The sequence below is a fragment of the Lissotriton vulgaris genome, unplaced genomic scaffold (assembly GCF_964263255.1).
Source record: "Lissotriton vulgaris unplaced genomic scaffold, aLisVul1.2 SCAFFOLD_1570, whole genome shotgun sequence".
Lineage (NCBI taxonomy): Eukaryota > Metazoa > Chordata > Amphibia > Caudata > Salamandridae > Lissotriton > Lissotriton vulgaris.
The window spans coordinates 371,795-391,988 of record NW_028249592.1 but is presented as its reverse complement, the minus strand read 5'-3'; the positions used below and the strand labels follow the sequence as shown (position 1 = coordinate 391,988).

The 20,194-nt window shown below is 46.5% G+C and overlaps 1 protein-coding gene and 1 pseudogene across 2 annotated transcripts in view; both read right to left on the bottom strand.

Annotated features, from left to right (window-relative positions):
• Nucleotides 1-19,489, bottom strand: part of LOC147663537 (uncharacterized) — a 177,014-nt pseudogene extending 157,525 nt beyond the window's left edge. Inside the window, exon 1 of the transcript XR_015305299.1 lies at nucleotides 19,418-19,489. The product of XR_015305299.1 is annotated as an uncharacterized LOC147663537 (transcript). The remainder of the gene's footprint in view (nucleotides 1-19,417) is intronic.
• Nucleotides 17,516-19,468, bottom strand: LOC147663538 (uncharacterized). Its single transcript, XM_086950380.1, has one exon. It carries the CDS (start codon nucleotides 19,302-19,304, stop codon nucleotides 18,336-18,338), a length of 969 nt encoding a protein of 322 aa, XP_086806506.1. The 5' UTR covers nucleotides 19,305-19,468; the 3' UTR covers nucleotides 17,516-18,335.
• Nucleotides 19,490-20,194: the final 705 nt, after the last annotated feature.

Genomic DNA, 20,194 nt, shown 5'->3' with positions numbered 1-20,194 from the left:
TCCTCTGTGAGGTAGGAGAATTCTTCAGAAGAATAGGGGGCATGACAGATGTAGAAGGCAGCGGAGACTGAAATATAGCAGGCTGAGGAGTAGGAGCAGGAGAAGGCAGAGGCTGAATCACAGACTGCAAGGATGGAGCAGAAGCAGAAAAAGAAGTATTGACAGGCTGGGCCTGTTGCTGAACAATTGGCAACTGAGCAACCACTTGCTGAGCAACGGGAGGGGGTAACGGAGGTGCGGTAGCATTTTGCACATAGGGCAGAGGGGACTCAGCAAACAAGTCATTAAGGCATCTTCTTCTACTTCCTTATGTTTATCTGAGGAGGAAGTAGGCAACATTGGATAGCATCTATCTATCGCCACGCGAGGTTGTCTTTCTGACACCTCCTTCGCACCATCTTCTTCATTATCTTTAAGCTGTTGTGCAGCCTGTAAAATCGACATATCTTGTGCTTTCTTATCCTTTTTCGCTTGTTTAATTTCTTTCTGTTTGGCTTCTTTACGCCAAAGGCGAAAGGAGTCAAACATAGCCGGCCGGGTTTTTCTTTTAAACAAAATCGTTTCTAAATTATCCAGTATAGTGGGGTCAAAGCTACCATTTTGGGGCCATCTTAAAACTCCACTATTTTTCGTATATTGAACCCATGTCTCGTTAAAGGTAATGGGACCAATACCATGTTTCGAATAGAGCTCATAAGTGGGAGTTCCAACTGGAGGGATCGGGCACGATTCTTCCAACTGGGAATCCCTCGTACAACCTAAACAACAAAATCTCTTAAACTTACTCAGTCCAGGCATCGTTACCGCTCTAGACTGATCACAAACAACAAGGGGTAAAAACCAGTAGGACAGTACAATCGTACTCACCCCTTGGCTTCAAGGATTGCAATACCTGAATATACCAAAGAACAAAACAAAGCAAAGGTCTGTGGGAGCGACCCACCAAATACTTAACTAAGAATCGTTCCACACCAGCGAAGGTTCGTCTATCGTCTCGCTCTACTAAACGTCATCAGAAGGGTCCAAGGCAGGGCGACAGTCAGGGCAGCAGTCGTCAGCAGCCGTTGGAGAGGAGTAGCCGCGCTGTCAAAGACCTTTGGTCCACTTCCGACATACAGGGGTCGATCAGGTGGTGCGCCTCCTCCAGAATTTTCTTGAGGGGCTCCTCACGACCCTCAGGCTCAACCGCTACCGCTGAACTCGCCCCGCGTTGGGTGCCAGTTGGAGAACCGCAGCCTTAGGGACCGGCGGCGCAGGGTACGCCTAAATCCCCTGGGTTCACCTGCCTTATCAAATACAGAGACACGGACTCTTCGCTCTGGCGTAGAAGATGGTATTTATTAGCTGCAGCTAGTACAGTGGTCTTAGAAGTCGTCAATGCAACAAGGTTCAAAAGAGACTGCCACTTAACTCCGAGGCGCACAGGTTTAAATATAGTACAACACAATGCAAAAAGGCAATTTCACAAGAGCATGAGCTATAGGCAAACGTTAGAAACAATGTTTTAAGACTAAGGCAACTCAAATTCCCAGTCTCGTTTGTCACTCGACCTCTTAAGTAAATTACAAATGAATCCACATTATTCCGTTTACGAGCAAAGGAAACACACAGGTGTATGTCGCAGGAGGACAGTCGTAAAACAGGAGAATGCAGGAGACATGTAGCGAAGGACAGCAAGATAAACTAAAGGAAACAATGGGGTGAACCAACATGTAGTCCGGACGGGGATTACTCAGCTCAGACATGAATTAGTGTACTCGGCCAGACCCTGACACTCACTGGTAAACATCAGCAGAGAAGCCACCTGACACGCAAAGGCAGAAACGACAGAAAGACATCGCGCTCGTCAAGCTGCCTGAGTGAGGGCAACGTAAAATGGCGGCGGTCACAAAATGGAGCCTGAGTACGAACGAATTCGCAATTTTCAGAACCTCAGAACCGCTCTGTCATCAGCACAGCGCCACCGCGGCTGATGATGGAGCGGTTCGGTCATCAGCGTCGAAGAGGCTAATAAAGTCAAACTACACCAGTTAGTATACTGGAGACGGGCTTGGTCCACACGTGAACTTGCTCACTAAGCTTTGGCTCAGCGGGATGTTATAGATGCCAAAAGTCTTCACCAAATCAAGTGGCTACAGAAAATTTAAAAGCTTTCTACTAGATATGGGTATGAGGGTACTTTGGGGAAACCCATCCTGCAAACCTATCCCCTCATCAGAAATCGCATTGCTGGCTATGGATCTGCAATGCAATGCGAGAGGTGGAGAGCCATGGACAGGAAGGGTTCTTGATTTCAAACGTCGCTCCTTCCTGAAATCCTACTGGGACATTATCACTGAAGTGAAAATAGAGATTTCTTTCAAGAGGCACAGAGTTGGCGCTTCGCCTTTGAAATCTTTTACCAACAAATGGGACTCAGGTGAATACAATTCTACGTCGGGACCGGAGGCTTCGGATTATGCCATTCTTTCATCGCTTTATTCTCTACAGCAGCAAGAAAAAATATAACAACTACTTTTCCCATGAACATTTGGGGAAAAAATAAAGTCAAACATGAGTCCTATTACAGTGTCCATGTACAGGTGTCTCCCATCATGCTCCACTGTACTTGTCTCCTCCTCGTTCTTCGCTGCTCGCAGCAAGTTAAGTTGTTTTTTTCCTTCTCTCCTGGGTTTTGGGTTTCTGTATGGTGCCTTTGGCCTTTGGGCCGGGTGTCGGGTTCTGTTTTTCTCCACAGATTCCCTCGATTGGTCGCGGGACGCCTAGTGCGCTCCTTACGCGATCCTTGCCCAGTAGTGTGCGGTGCGGTGGCGCGGCCACCAGGGGCCGGCGTCGCGTTTGCTGAAGGGGCGCTCCCAGAAGCTTCTCGAGTGTTCTGGCGCGCTCCTGTCACCAGCGGACCCGTGCCTAGCCTCCCGGCTCTGACACCCTGCGGGGTCGCAATTAGGTTTTCCCTTGCTTCTGAACGCCCTTTGGGTTGTACTTTTGGCGAACACCCTACGGGGTCGTAAGTGTGCTGTGGGACCGCTTTGCCGGGAGGCGCTCCAAGACTCGGTGGGCTGCAGCGTTCCCAGGGCTCTGCCCGTTCATTGTGCGCCTCGGGCCACCCATATCGCTGGGACTCCCCAGACTATAGAGCACCCTGAGGAGGGTCATTGTCTTGCCTGCCGCTCCCGTTGCTAGAGTCTAATTTACCTCGCTATGCAGGGGAACGCGGACAACTATCCGGAGGAGGACCCTCTGAATTTTGTCCCGTTGGACGAGGACTTCTATCAGGCAGTCGACGATTCCATCTACCGCGCGGTCGACCAAGCTATGGTCCCCCTGGAGCAACGGCTTTCTGCGCGCCTGGACGAGGCCTATGCCAAGTTTGCCGCCTTGCTTCCGGCGCCCGTCCCGGCCCCAGGGGCTGATTCGCCCCCTACCCCGCCTCCTCCCAAGAAACCTTGCACTGAGGGGGTTGATTCGGCGGCTTTCGACGGGGTGAAGAGCGCCTTCAAAGCCCTGGAGGACGCACAAGCTCCTGCCCCTCTTCCTTCGGAGGCTCCGCCACTGTCTCCACCTGCGATGTCCCCGGACCCGCAACGTGACGACGACGAATCCCCGGAATCGGAGGAGGAGGCCTGTTCTTCCAGGTCGTGGCTCCCTTCTCAGCCATCGTCCTCCGCAGGTCCGTCGGACATGTTGGACCCGGACGATATCGTCCATCCCCGTTCCTCGGAATGGGTCCCGTGCGAAAAGGTGGCCCTGTACGTCGCTAATAGACTTCGCAAACCGGTGGACAAGGATGCGAGGAGCCGCCTGCGCGCGGAGTGTCCCCGGCCGTCGTTGGATGATAAAGTGGCCATGACCCCGGACATCGATCCGAAGATGGCGACCTTCCTACAGAAGTTCGTCAAGGACCCGCGGAAGATATCGACAGGTCCTGGCGCACTTGCCAGGACAAGCTTCTGGATGCTGTAGGGCCCCTTACCAAGATCCTGGATATGGCTGAGGAGGCCAAGGTGTCGGGTGACGCGATTTCCCCTGAGGTCCTTTCCAACTGGGCCCAGAGGGCCATTTTCCTTGGCAACGCCAACTGCGCCCTCTCAACGGAGCGGAGACGCTCCCTGTTGATAAAGGTAGATCCCAAGCTGGGCGATCTCGCCTCGTCGGAGGCGGGTGCCGTAGCCCAGGGGGGCTTGTTTGGTGACCCGCTCATCAAGGACCTGGGGAAGTTCGTGGCGACCTTCACGTCCCTGGATCGTGCCCAGATGGAGTTCCATGGCCGTCCGTGTCAGCCACAACGTCCTCGCCCCATTACCTTTTCCCAGCGCGATGCGGCTTTGGTGAGCGAAGAGGTCGCTGCCCTCCTCCAACAAGGGGCGATTTGTTGCGCTTGCGAACACCCCTCGGGTTTTATAAGCAATCTTTTCTTAGTAGACAAGGTCGACGGGGGCAGTCGCCCCGTGATCAATCTGAAAGAGTTCAACGAGTGGTTGGTGTATCGGCATTTCAAGATGGAGGGGATACATCTGCTGCGCGACGTCTTACGACAGTCCGACTGGATGGTCAGGCTGGACTTGAAAGACGCTTATCTGACGATTCCCATTTTTCCGCCTCATCGGCGTTTCCTCCAATTCAGGTGGGACGACCAGGTTTACGAGTTTACTACTCTTCCTTTCGGGCTCTCCTCCGCTCCGTGGTGCTTCACAAAGGTGTTGCGGCCGGTGGTGGAGGCCTTGCGGGCTCAGGGAGTCAGGATGATTGTCTATTTAGACGACATGCTGCTCATGGATCAGTATTTACAACAAGGGGTGGTGAGGGACAGAGTCTCTGAATTAAACAGAATACTCTCACCCAGTCAAGAGATCAGGGCTAGATCCAACACCGTTTTTTAGCTCACTGCACCATCCCAGTTTCAGAACCTGGCTGTATGCAAATTAGTCTGTTCCTGTCCCAGTGCATGATGGGAACAGGGCAAACCAAACTACAAAAGCCAATTCTTACACTGGGAAGGAAACAAGCTACCGGGGACCGGTTTCTGGCATTTCAGCCGTCTTCGGCCCGGCTTGCTTGAATCCTGATGGTGCAATGAGCAAGGGACTCACATCTGAGTATACCCTTCCACGCTTAGGGTGGACAAAAATATTTACAACAAGGGGTGGTGAGGGACAGAGTCTCTGAATTAAACAGAATACTCTCACCCAGTCAAGAGATCAGGGCTAGATCCAACACCGTTTTTTAGCTCACTGCACCATCCCAGTTTCAGAACCTGGCTGTATGCAAATTAGTCTGTTCCTGTCCCAGTGCATGATGGGAACAGGGCAAACCAAACTACAAAAGCCAATTCTTACACTGGGAAGGAAACAAGCTACCGGGGACCGGTTTCTGGCATTTCAGCCGTCTTCGGCCCGGCTTGCTTGAATCCTGATGGTGCAATGAGCAAGGGACTCACATCTGAGTATACCCTTCCACGCTTAGGGTGGACAAAAATATTTACAACAAGGGGTGGTGAGGGACAGAGTCTCTGAATTAAACAGAATACTCTCACCCAGTCAAGAGATCAGGGCTAGATCCAACACCGTTTTTTAGCTCACTGCACCATCCCAGTTTCAGAACCTGGCTGTATGCAAATTAGTCTGTTCCTGTCCCAGTGCATGATGGGAACAGGGCAAACCAGACTACAAAAGCCAATTCTTACACTGGGAAGGAAACAAGCTACCGGGGACCGGTTTCTGGCATTTCAGCCGTCTTCGGCCCGGCTTGCTTGAATCCTGATGGTGCAATGAGCAAGGGACTCACATCTGAGTATACCCTTCCACGCTTAGGGTGGACAAAAATATTTACAACAAGGGGTGGTGAGGGACAGAGTCTCTGAATTAAACAGAATACTCTCACCCAGTCAAGAGATCAGGGCTAGATCCAACACCGTTTTTTAGCTCACTGCACCATCCCAGTTTCAGAACCTGGCTGTATGCAAATTAGTCTGTTCCTGTCCCAGTGCATGATGGGAACAGGGCAAACCAAACTACAAAAGCCAATTCTTACACTGGGAAGGAAACAAGCTACCGGGGACCGGTTTCTGGCATTTCAGCCGTCTTCGGCCCGGCTTGCTTGAATCCTGATGGTGCAATGAGCAAGGGACTCACATCTGAGTATACCCTTCCACGCTTAGGGTGGACAAAAATATTTACAACAAGGGGTGGTGAGGGACAGAGTCTCTGAATTAAACAGAATACTCTCACCCAGTCAAGAGATCAGGGCTAGATCCAACACCGTTTTTTAGCTCACTGCACCATCCCAGTTTCAGAACCTGGCTGTATGCAAATTAGTCTGTTCCTGTCCCAGTGCATGATGGGAACAGGGCAAACCAAACTACAAAAGCCAATTCTTACACTGGGAAGGAAACAAGCTACCGGGGACCGGTTTCTGGCATTTCAGCCGTCTTCGGCCCGGCTTGCTTGAATCCTGATGGTGCAATGAGCAAGGGACTCACATCTGAGTATACCCTTCCACGCTTAGGGTGGACAAAAATATTTACAACAAGGGGTGGTGAGGGACAGAGTCTCTGAATTAAACAGAATACTCTCACCCAGTCAAGAGATCAGGGCTAGATCCAACACCGTTTTTTAGCTCACTGCACCATCCCAGTTTCAGAACCTGGCTGTATGCAAATTAGTCTGTTCCTGTCCCAGTGCATGATGGGAACAGGGCAAACCAAACTACAAAAGCCAATTCTTACACTGGGAAGGAAACAAGCTACCGGGGACCGGTTTCTGGCATTTCAGCCGTCTTCGGCCCGGCTTGCTTGAATCCTGATGGTGCAATGAGCAAGGGACTCACATCTGAGTATACCCTTCCACGCTTAGGGTGGACAAAAATATTTACAACAAGGGGTGGTGAGGGACAGAGTCTCTGAATTAAACAGAATACTCTCACCCAGTCAAGAGATCAGGGCTAGATCCAACACCGTTTTTTAGCTCACTGCACCATCCCAGTTTCAGAACCTGGCTGTATGCAAATTAGTCTGTTCCTGTCCCAGTGCAGGATGGGAACAGGGCAAACCAAACTACAAAAGCCAATTCTTACACTGGGAAGGAAACAAGCTACCGGGGACCGGTTTCTGGCATTTCAGCCGTCTTCGGCCCGGCTTGCTTGAATCCTGATGGTGCAATGAGCAAGGGACTCACATCTGAGTATACCCTTCCACGCTTAGGGTGGACAAAAATATTTACAACAAGGGGTGGTGAGGGACAGAGTCTCTGAATTAAACAGAATACTCTCACCCAGTCAAGAGATCAGGGCTAGATCCAACACCGTTTTTTAGCTCACTGCACCATCCCAGTTTCAGAACCTGGCTGTATGCAAATTAGTCTGTTCCTGTCCCAGTGCATGATGGGAACAGGGCAAACCAAACTACAAAAGCCAATTCTTACACTGGGAAGGAAACAAGCTACCGGGGACCGGTTTCTGGCATTTCAGCCGTCTTCGGCCCGGCTTGCTTGAATCCTGATGGTGCAATGAGCAAGGGACTCACATCTGAGTATACCCTTCCACGCTTAGGGTGGACAAAAATATTTACAACAAGGGGTGGTGAGGGACAGAGTCTCTGAATTAAACAGAATACTCTCACCCAGTCAAGAGATCAGGGCTAGATCCAACACCGTTTTTTAGCTCACTGCACCATCCCAGTTTCAGAACCTGGCTGTATGCAAATTAGTCTGTTCCTGTCCCAGTGCATGATGGGAACAGGGCAAACCAAACTACAAAAGCCAATTCTTACACTGGGAAGGAAACAAGCTACCGGGGACCGGTTTCTGGCATTTCAGCCGTCTTCGGCCCGGCTTGCTTGAATCCTGATGGTGCAATGAGCAAGGGACTCACATCTGAGTATACCCTTCCACGCTTAGGGTGGACAAAAATATTTACAACAAGGGGTGGTGAGGGACAGAGTCTCTGAATTAAACAGAATACTCTCACCCAGTCAAGAGATCAGGGCTAGATCCAACACCGTTTTTTAGCTCACTGCACCATCCCAGTTTCAGAACCTGGCTGTATGCAAATTAGTCTGTTCCTGTCCCAGTGCATGATGGGAACAGGGCAAACCAAACTACAAAAGCCAATTCTTACACTGGGAAGGAAACAAGCTACCGGGGACCGGTTTCTGGCATTTCAGCCGTCTTCGGCCCGGCTTGCTTGAATCCTGATGGTGCAATGAGCAAGGGACTCACATCTGAGTATACCCTTCCACGCTTAGGGTGGACAAAAATATTTACAACAAGGGGTGTGGAGGGACAGAGTCTCTGAATTAAACAGAATACTCTCACCCAGTCAAGAGATCAGGGCTAGATCCAACACCGTTTTTTTAGCTCACTGCACCATCCCAGTTTCAGAACCTGGCTGTATGCAAATTAGTCTGTTCCTGTCCCAGTGCATGATGGGAACAGGGCAAACCAAACTACAAAAGCCAATTCTTACACTGGGAAGGAAACAAGCTACCGGGGACCGGTTTCTGGCATTTCAGCCGTCTTCGGCCCGGCTTGCTTGAATCCTGATGGTGCAATGAGCTCATGGATCAGTGCCCAGAGAGGCTATGGTCACAGTTGCAGTCCGCGGTCAACCTTCTGCAGGGCCTGGGGTTCGTAATCAACGAGAAGAAGTCTCTCTTGGTTCCCATGCAATGCGCTACGTTCCTAGGTTTCACCATAGACTCGGTGGCGGCCACCTTGAGCCTGCCGGCCAGGAAGATAGCGCGGATCAGACACGAGTTGCGTCAAAACCCTAGCGAAGCAAATGATTTCTTTGCGCCATCTGGCGAGGCTAGTGGGCCTGTTGTCCTCTTCGATCCAGGCTATCTTCCTGGGACCCCTTCATTACCGCGCCATGCAGCGGTTAAAGGCGTTCCACCTGCGGAAAGGCCTGACATACTCTCAACTGATTCCCTTGTCGGAGGAAGTGAGGGACGAAATGCGGTGGTGGCTTACACACATGGAGGCCTGGAATGGCCGTGCGATTTTCGGTTCCGCCTCAGACATCGTGATAGAGTCGGACGCCAGCCGTTCCGGTTGGGGGGCGCGGTGCGGAGACTTCTCCACGGGCGGCGCTTGGTCTGCTCGCGAACAATCCTTGCATATCAATTGCTTGGAGTTGCTAGCGGGCTCCTTCGCGGTGCAATGTTGGACCAAGGACAGGGTGCAATCCTGCGTCCTTCTGAGGATGGACAACGTGTCGGCGGTCCGCTATATCAACCACCTGGGCGGCACCAGGTCCAAAATGTTGGCGGACCTGGCCAGGGATTTCTGGTACTTTTGTCTGGACCGCCAGGTTTCGGTTACGGCGGAGTATTTGCCGGGTCGTCAGAACGAGGTGGCCGACTGGCACTCGAGGAATATTCTGGACGCCAGCGTGTGGAAGCTGGACCCTACCCTGTTTGCGGAGCTCTTGGACCTTTGGGGCCCGTTTTCGGTGGACCTGTTCGCATCCCGCTTGGACCACCAGCTCCCTCGATATTTCAGCTGGCGCCCCGACCCTCTGGCGGAGGCGACGGATGCGTTCCTCCAAGACTGGTCGGGGATGCAGGGCTATGCGTTTCCACCGTTCTCAATGATAACGCGGGTGTCAGCGTTGTTACGCCGCCAGTCGGCACAGGTGGTGATGATCACTCCGTGGTGGAGGTCGCAAGTTTGGTTTCCGGTTCTTCTGGAACTTTCTTGGGATTCTCCGATCCTACTCCCCCAGTCTCCCCACATTCTGCTGAATCCGGAGGGGGCTCCCCACAGGCTAGTCCTGGAGGGCTCGTTGCGCCTGATGGCGTGGAGGCTCTCCGGCGACACTGGACGTTGCCTGGCCTTTCGAGAACGGCAGAGGACTTGCTCTCGAAGGCCGACAGCACGACCAAATGCTACAGATCGGCTTGGCTCCAGTGGAGCCGTTGGTGTGTGCGACGCGGTTTGGATCCCGTGGGGGCACCTGTAGCGCGTGTCTTGAATTTCCTGGCGGAACTGTCTGATCAGGGCCTGGCCTATTGATCGATCAATACGTTCCGGTCAGCGGTGTCTGCGGGGCACGACCTGGTTCAGGGGTCCCCGGTTGGTGAACACCCTTTGGTCTGTAGGCTCTTACGGGGTATACGGCTTGCCTTGCCACCGGAGCCTCGGTATTCGGCCCAGTGGGATGTAAACAGGGTGCTGAATTTGTTCCTCTCCTGGCAACCGAACAGGTTTTTAACGCGTAAGGAGTTGACGGCTAAGTTGGCAATGTTGTTGTGCCTGGTGTCCTGCAGGCGTGTCTCGGATGTGAGGGCGTTGGATATAACGGCAAGGGTTTTTTCCCCTGAAGGTGTTTCCTTTACCGTCCGCAGACGGACCAAAACGCATACTAGGGTCATTTCGTATCCGGCTTTTCAGGACTCCCCTAAGCTGTGCGTGGTGCAGTGCCTCCGTGCTTATGAGGATATGACAGATGATACTCGCCCTTCGGGCGAGCGACAGCTGCTTATTGCCCTGCGTAAACCGTATAAAGCAGTTACTTCACCGACGATCGCCCGTTGGGTGCATTGGATCATGCAGGAGGCGGGGATTGATATTAAACAGTTTGGGGCTCACTCTACGCGAGGTGCCATGGCGTCTAAGGCTTTTGCCCTTGGGGCTAGGTTGGAGGATCTGATGAGAGCGGCCGATTGGTCCTCGGACTCCACGTTTAAGAGGTTCTATTTCAAGCCAGTTATTGATGTGGCCAGGTTGGTGGTCGATAAGCTTTGAACTGGCATAATCCGAAGCCTCCGGTCCTGACATAGAATGCAAATTTGCCTAGCCTTGGTGCTGGTAAGTTCCAATTCTATTAAGTACTCGGAGGCGAGGATTATCCCCCCCAGTGACTTCACGGAAGTGTGCCCTCCCCGTATGCAATGTAAGTAAAGCGTTTATGTTCCTTTTCGAATGTGCGCTTATGGCTCTGCGGTGTACTGCTCTTCCTGTTTTACAGCTGACGTTCTATTGGTATAGAATGGATCTGATGGTGTGTTCTTTTGCAGGAGCAGATAATTCTAAACAGGATGTGTGAGTGGACGGATGTTCTGGCTTCGCGCGAAGAAAGAGGAGGAGACAAGTACAGTGGAGCATGATGGGAGACACCTGTACATGGACACTGTAATAGGACTCATGTTTGACTTTATTTTTTCCCCAAATGTTCATGGGAAAAGTAGTTGTGTTATATTTTTTCTTGCTGCTGTAGAGAATAAAGCGATGAAAGAATGGCATAATCCTCGCCTCCGAGTCCTTAATAGAATTAGAACTTACCAGCACCAAGGCTAGGCAAATTCGCATTCTTTATAACTAAACATATTTTAGCCCTACTCTAATCTAATGTATCATAAAGATGCCTTACATCAACACTATGGAGCATTATTTGAGGACATTGGAAAATGGATGGTGCTCAGATTTTGAATCTAACCTACTTGTATGCTGCGATGCTTTGGCTCTCATGAGAAAAAATAGGATGTAATTTATGTAATGCTTTAAAGAAAATGTAATACTTCAATTGCCGAATGGAATTGTAAAATGCTTTTATGAAATGAATTGTCGGATTAAAACGTATTAAATTGCTACTAGAATATAACATACTACTAATGATAATAATATTAAAGTATACATTAAAAATAACATGCAGGCAATGGCATTTAGAAGGTGGACCTGACAGAAGGTGTAAATAGGAATCATGAATGTTCTGACATCAACCTAAGGTTTTAAGAACAACGTATGTCCTTGAATGTCATCACAGGCAATGATAGATCAATAAGTCAGAGTTGTAATCATTATTTTGCTTATACTAATATGACTGAATGGCCACATTTCTCTTTGGATGTTTTTATGCATTTTATGTATTTAATATCATGCGTGTTTTATTGCTTTCATGATTTTATTATATTTTTAGCGATCAAATAAAGCTATGGTGAATATATTTTCCTAGAACAAATATTCAAGTCATTTAGAATATTAGATAAAAGCCATCATAAAATGTTCTTGTTGATTGTCCTGATGCGTTCAATTACTTCATTTTGTGAGTGAGAGGAGCGCAAGGTTGTCATGGTCTGCAGATTTGTAGAGCGCACTATCACCCGGCAGGGTAGCCCGACGCAGAGTAGTTGTGAGTCTAGGCATCCTTTGGACCTAGTGGGACTACTCGAAGCGCCGGGTCTTCAGCTTCTTCCAGAATTCAAGAACTGAGGAGGAGGTCTTTATGGGTAGCAGCAGTTTGTTCCAAGTTTTAGGATCTATGTACGAGACATTTCGACCACCGAATCTGGTTTTCACTATGCCTGAGATTTGTGCAAGTAGGAGTCTGGATGAGCAGAGGTGTCTGGAAGGTTTGTAAAAGAAGAAGGGATTGTTGAGTTATTCTGGGCCAGTCTTATGTAGTGACTTGAAAGTATGGGTCAGACGTCTGAATTGTGTTTGCCATCAGCGCGGGAGTAACAAGTTCGCTTTTTACTTCACTAATTAAAGAGCCACAATAAGATTATTGATGTTCAAACTGTCAGTGAGTTGTTGCATCTGATATTTAATAGATGCAACAGAATCTGCTTTAGCCCACAACTGAAAGTTTACCAATTTTGTGAATAGCGACAGTAACAAGAATAGATGTATTTGGTATGTTAGTTGGGGAGCAGGAAGGATATTATTCACACGCTCACTGTAATTATACATTGCATGTGAAGCATAAAACAGTGTACATAACAATAGGTGTAGCAGTTGTAACAATACACATTTTGTAATAATCAATGAGTGAGCAGGGTTAATTATCTTCAATTGATCCCTATGACTTTAATGTATTCAATATTTGTTTAATGGCGCAGATATCACCTGGCCTGCATAAGGTGCTGGAGAGATGATATCATTGAAATTAGGATGGAAGCTGTGGTACCTGGCCAGTCTCTGGTAGTCCTCGGTCTGGTGGTTGACTTTAGGCTTGTACAAGACAAGCTCTTGCAGATTACAGTGAGGTTCACACAGATAGATGTGAAATGTGGAGCTTTGCAATGATTTGAACTATAGTTAGACGATCTGACAAGTAATATCCACTTACCATCTGACTAATAGTCACACTTATCATTTGCAAGTACCCGAGAGGTGGTTTCCGAGAATAGTATTCCTTTTGAGTGGCGTTGTTAGGGCTGTGAGGACGGAACTAGCGACTTGTGGGAAATATTCCGTGTTGTGCGTACCTGAGGATTCTTGGGTTGCTGGCAGCTCAACGAGAGGAATGTCTCAATAGTATTGATCTGGTGACTATCTAGTGTCAAATCAGAATGAACAGAACTGGCCACATGGTGAGATTTATGACAATAAAAACCTTATGATTCTTCTTTCCTCCGCGAGTGGTGGGTGTTTGTAGTGGGAGGTGTTATCTCCAACACAAACAATACAGTCATGAAATAAAGAATGTAATACTCCAGGCCAAATTCAAATTTAGCAGGAGAAAACAATTTATGAATAATAATGACACTTTTGGAGCTCATTTTTGGATTCCAAATTTAAAAATGTCTATAAAAACAACCCCTGACCCGGGGTTACTCCCTACAGACATCTTATGGGAGTAAAGCGCATTTGCACTTCTGCTGGGGAGTGTTGTTTAGTTCGAACTGTAATTCTGTGGATTGGGGGAAAAAGATTTGGCCAAACGAGGGGGTATTTAATCTAGGTGTGGGTGGCAGAGAGTAGCCAGGCAGCATATAGGTGCTTGCAGTTTAGCTCAAAGGTGCCAAACAACATGTTTAAAAAAGTATCCGCACCTCTGTGAAAGGAGTGGGAGCGGCTATTGGCCCTGTGGACTGAACGCCCCTTTGATTGATGTTCAAGACGTGGGTGGGAACGAGCACCATTCAGTATGGCCCTCTGCATCACAGATGGAGTCCATCATTCAAAACTGTTGCTGGTGCCTGGCAGCTCATTGGCAAAGAAGCAAATCTGTTGGCTTGGCTCAAAGCTGGCACAGTAGGAGGTGGATCATGGCTCAACATGCATGTTGTCACTGGTCTAAGCCATTTTAACATAATTCTCCTCTTCAGGAGAGTTCTAGGAGTTGCCAAACCTAGAGCCCTTTCGGGGGTATTCTGTGATCATCTGTACTCCTCTGGTTAAAAAACCCTTGCAACATTTCATCTCGCAGCTTCTTGAAGCAATTTCATCCAACCGACAGTGTTTGCAACATAATAGGTCAAATAATCCTGTGAATCAGAATCAAGCCCTGAAGGCAAAGATTCAAGTTGAACCACCTTCATCAAGTTAGACTGGATAATGTATACTGCTCAGCTTCTGGCATTATGCAGAAAAACCAGGGTAAAGGGTGATGAGTGGGATTTTTTTTAGAGTGGAAACAATCCCCATGTTCAGGGTCTGTGATATACAAAATCAGTAAAATTTTTCAGAGTATGTGGGAGGAGTCAGATTTATAGGACGGCCACTCCAAGCCACACCACAGAAGCCAAGATGTTCGGAATACTGTCTGGTTACCAAATGTAGAATTTTACAGCCTTCCGGTGAATGTCTCAGCTCGTGTGCTTCCTGAGTTTTTTATTTTATTTTTAACTGAACATGAGTGACAAGACTTTGCCTCAGAGATGCATTTTAATTTTATTTCGGCACATTGCAGAGTTCTGTAACTGAGGGTGAAGAGACCCTGGTAATTAACCCCTTATACTTAGCAGGCTGCAGCGCTAACACTGCTTTGAGAAGGGACTGGAGGCAGGCAAACGCAGACAACCAATAAGTTGTCCGCATTGATTCAGTAGATCACTTTGCCTGAACCAATGAAAGCAAACATTTATGGATGTGTGGACTTAATCACCTGAGGATTCAAGAACAAAATAAATGGATGTATTTCAGGTGTTTCGGTAGGTTCAGGTGATATAAGAAGCAGCTTAGGACCATATGTACAGATTTTAGGGATAGGGGTTTCCTAATTGCGATTCTCTTTGAATTACAATTAGGAAATCGCTATCCCAAATGTATGAAACTCTTTCAGTTTTATTCAGCGATTCCTAGGTTGTTGCAAATCTACCTACCTCATGAATATTCATGAGGTAAGTCGCAGTTTGAGACCCACTAGGAATAGCAGCCATCATAGATCACCATATCTGTGATTACTTATTAATGAAGCAACTTTTTTTTAATTAAATGCAGCCCATTTTCTTCAACGGAACACAGGATGCATTTTGAAAAAAACGTGAAGTTTAATTTTTAAAAAAAATTTTTTTAGTTTAGGTAGTGGTCTCCATAGGACCACTCCCTGCTGTTAAAATATATTCTTTTTGCTGTTCTCAAACGGGAAGGGGTCCCATTGTGAATGGGTTAACCCCTCCTTCAAGGAGTCAGTAAAACTTGAAAATGATGCAACTGTAATTTGGTCGCAAAACATTCATACATCTCATTCAGATTCAGTATTTGGGCGGGACATCCTAAACACGCCGCTTTCAAATACTGAATCGCAAAGACAAACTGAAATTCACAAATCTGCTACCGAATCACAACTTGTGTTTTGTACATGTGTAAAAGTATGTTTTGTACATGTGTAAAAGTATGTTTTGTACATGTGTAAAAGTATGTTTTGTACATATGTAAAAGTATGTTTTGGGGCAAGAAACGGCCAGAGTGCAAAAATGGTTTCTACATACGGCCCTTAGCTTCCAGTGAGTTAAGCTTCAACAACTGTCAGGCAGCCTGGCCTCAGTCTCACTCATGGATCAGTTGATGAATGCTGATAATTGATGTCAGTCCGCGATGTTGTTGACTGATGTCAGCTCTGGTTGTTGGAAGATGTTACTTTATTGTGAGTTCTGGATGTTGTTGCCTAATGTCAGTTCTGGGTTTTGGTAACAGACGTCAGTTTGGGTTGTTGGTGCTGGATGACCCCCAACTCCCAGCCCCACCCCCGAGGCAAAGTTGCATCTATCGTGAAAAATGACGGACCATTTGTATTCTGCACTATGAAACATTAGGATCAGTTTTGCAGTAGCTTTTTCAAACACCTGCACTTCTTAATTTGTGCACAGGGGCAATATTACCATATTTCAGATGTTTGCGTGATTTCATCTTTATAGATAGACTATTTATGTTTTCTTCTGATTCAGGTCTCTGAATAGGCTTTCATTTTACACACAGCAGGAGTCATAACAAAAGATCAAGCAAAAGAAGCATCATATTTGAAAAACTGGAGCCGTCGGAACCTCGTTTCTCGCCGTCAGACGACTACATTAGCCACAATACCAGAAGCTCTGTAACAAAACTATAAAGAATAGAACTTCCATATCCACATCAGGAGGAAGTATTTATCCAGGGGTATTTTGAAAGCCGTACAGAGCCTTGTAAACAGACACACGCATCTGCATCGTACCTTGTATCCAGTACCTATAACCTTGCCCATGTGACGACGAGATACACCTAAGTCGCGCTATTTACACTATCAGAGACCTGCAAAAACATGCCCAGAATCCTGCTTTTGTGACGGCGAGAAACTCAAGTCGCTCCATCTACACTATCAAGACTTACAAATATACGCACGTACCGTACCTCCTACACAGTGCCTATAATCCTGTTCCGGTGACGGCGAGAAACAACTTAGGTCGCTTTATTTACACTATCAGATTTGTTTCTCGCTCTCTCTTTTGGTTTCCATAGACCTGGCTCCAAAAGAATAACACAATCCTTATATATCATAACAAGCTTGTGTTCCTCTTGTCTATTTCATGCAGACATCCCAACCAGACATCAATTCTGGTGCTTAACTAAGTTGCCCATCACTTTTACTACCCTGGAATTCTTTGAAAGAAATTTTCTGAAGAAAGAACATCGCCTTTGTCAGCTTGACTTTTTCCATATGTATATCATAGCAGCATAATATATTTGGCTTCTCCAGAAGAAGGCGCTGGACGCCGAAACGCGCGTCGAGGATTATTAAGCCATTTTTACTATAATGTATTGTGAATCATGTATGACATTTGCTAATTTTTTTATGTATTATGTTTGATTATTTTGTTATCTACTTTGTGTGTATATAATTTTATGCTAATTTTTGACTATATGTATAACTAAATAAATAAATACCAGAACTTGCATTTATTAGTAGCTTCTTTTTTCCTACAATTCCTCTTTTTCTAAATCATATCTTTTTGCAAACTTTTATTATGATTGCCTAGGTTGTTGATTATTGAGTAGTCATAACAAAAGATTCCATGAGGAAGGATACGTTAGTGAAATGTTCTACATTACTAATCTTTACACTATTGACAAATACTATCAATATCATCCGTGCAAAAATAGATACATTCGTAGAATTGATTGTGTTTTCACTTTCACAGGCAATATCTTTGAAGTGGTTTTAACCACTTCGGGGCTGATGACAAGCTGGGCTCGTCATCGCTTAGCCTCCTCGCACGCTGATGCCGAGCCCAGCTCGTCATGTAAAGTGCACTTCATAAAATCTCAGCGTGCGAGCAAAATAACGCTAGCACGCATGAGGTTAATAGGCCATACAGGGCAACAATTGGTCGCAATTTGTTTTACTAGTATGACAACGTGCCAAGGCTAGAGTCTCTTTGGCTTTTTGAATAGCAGCACATTTAAATTACCCTGTTGGCTTTCATTCATTAGCTTGTTGTAGGAATTTAGAGAAGAGCATTTCAGTTAACTGCTTCCACTTTTTTGCTCATCACAATTTTCTTTTTTATATATGTAATCGCCTTGATCTTTTCCATGAGCAAAGTCACAGGAGGGAGCAGCTCTCTTACTACTGCAACTTATTTTATGTCAATCTGCTGAACGTTTGGCATGGGAATGTTTATAAAACAGTGTGAGTGTGTTGTGGGTGGGATGTGTGTGGGTGGGGGTGTGTGATTAGGGGTGAATGGGGTGTGTTGTGAGAGTGCATTGGGACTGGAGTGCGTTGGGGGAGGCGGGGACGTTGGGGGAGGCGGGGGCGTTGGGCGGAATGCAGGGTCGTTGGGGGATTTTGTCATTTAAAAAAAAGCCCTTTACAAGTTCCACCTTAAACAGGTTTGCAACTAAGCTAGATTTGCGCTCACCCATTAAGTCAGATTACCATTCTCACTTTAGCTTTTCAAAGATATTATTTCTCACGCAAACCGGATATTTTCTCCCTCATACGCCTAGGCAGACTGAGTTATTCATACCTTCAAACACTAGCCGCTTGGTTTTGCAGCGCACTGCTAACTGTTTTGGGAAAATTCCATGCTATCTCATCAGTAAGACTGATTTCACTGCACTTGTAGGGGTTCAGTTCAGGTTAATGTCCATATGTTGTACTTTCTTTTAGTTTACATGGAATTATGTGAATGAACATCATTCCTGAGCGGAGGCGTGCCTAGCGTGCGTTCTCTCATGGTGAGTCAGGCTAATTTTGTGGTTGAATCCTTTCTGACATTCACTGCACCAGTAGGGTTTTTCCCCTGTGTGAGTTCTCTCATGCTGGGTCAGATGAATTTTCTGACTGAAGCTTTTTTGACATTCTTCACACTGATAGGGCTTTTCTCCTGTGTGGGTTCTCTCATGATGTACGAGATGGATTTTCTGACTGAAGCTTTTTTCACATTCGGTGCACTTATAGGGTTTTTCTCCGGTGTGTGTCTTTTCATGCTGAATTAGACTACATCTCTTAGTAAAACATTTTTCACATTCATTGCACTGATATGGCTTTTCTCCAGTGTGAATTTTTTCATGCTTAGCAAGAGTACTTTTATCGTGGAAGCTTTTCTGGCATTCAGTGCACTGATATGGTTTATGTCCCAAGTGTGATCTTTCATGTAATGTGAGACTGATTTTATGACGGTAGGTTTTACCACATTCAGAACACAAATACCGTTTTTCTCCTGCATGTGCACCTTCATGCTGAATTAAACTCGCTTTTTTGCTGAAACTTTTTGGACATTCAGTGCACTGATATATTTTTTGTCCCAAATGTGTTCTTTCATGTCGTGTCAGATAGTGTTTTTGACTAAATCTTTTCTCACAATCAGAGCACTGATAAGGCTTTTGTTCAGAGTGCGATTTCATATGTCGAGTCAAGTAGGATTGTTGAGTAAAGGTTTTCTCACATTCGGAACATTGATAAGGTATCTCTCCTGTGCCCCTTTTTTTCTGTACTGTCCTGTTCAAATTACAAGCTAGGTGAGTCTCTTGTGAAGTGCATGGGTACACTACTTCTGCAATCTGCACAGTCTTATAAATAATGTACACTGTTTTTTGATTCAAATTGTGCTGTTGTTCTGGCTCTTGCTTTACAGTCACAAAACCCTCCATCTCCTCCATCATGTGTGTCCTTACGGCCCCCAATTTAAGGGTTCATTGACATAAGAAATTAGAGAGAATCCAGAAACTGCATTTACAATCAGTCAGCGACTCGGCTCTGTATTGTCGTTACTTACAGACCAAAACCAGCTTTTAGAAATTGGTTTCTTCTAAAATCTCTGGAACATCTCTCTCTTTGTAGTCTATTTGCTACAAATGACAGAATTCGTTAGTTTTGTTCCTGTCCACACTTGAAGCCACCTGCAGTATAAAAAAAAAAAGAATTAAAGTGAAATATCTTTCAAGGTGTAAACTAATTTTAACGAAATTATTTAACAGTGAATGTCAGCATTCTGGAAGAAATGCATGTACTTTTCCGATGGGATAGAGTTGGTAGGGTTTTGAGGAAATGATAAATGAGACCAACATAAAATAAAGCAGATTGATATGTTAACAATAAGTGTGCACTCACTCATATCAGTAACATAAAATGATAAATCTATTTACATTTTGTATAGACCGTAAAAGAATTAAAAACAAATTGTTTTGCCTTGTCGAATGATATCAAAATGAATAAACTAATTTTGAAAATTGCATAATCTTGTAAAAGGCAGACACAGAAAGATGGCTGAATGAAAGCCTTGAACGATTGCGATGCCGAGCACCCAGCCTAATCCTACAGAATCCAGTACTCTCCCAAGGAGTTAGAGGTCAGATCCCTAGAGGAGGTCCCACACAGAGACCTTCAGGTGGTAGACGGGGCTCGGACTGACTTCCTACCATGATCGAGCGCACAGATGCCAAGGTGAGTGCCATACAATGGCAGCCCAACAATTGCAAATTGAGTTCGGCGGACCAAGGGGGAGGCAGACTCCACTTCCCGAGCCCCACGAAACCATGATGGGAAGCGCATA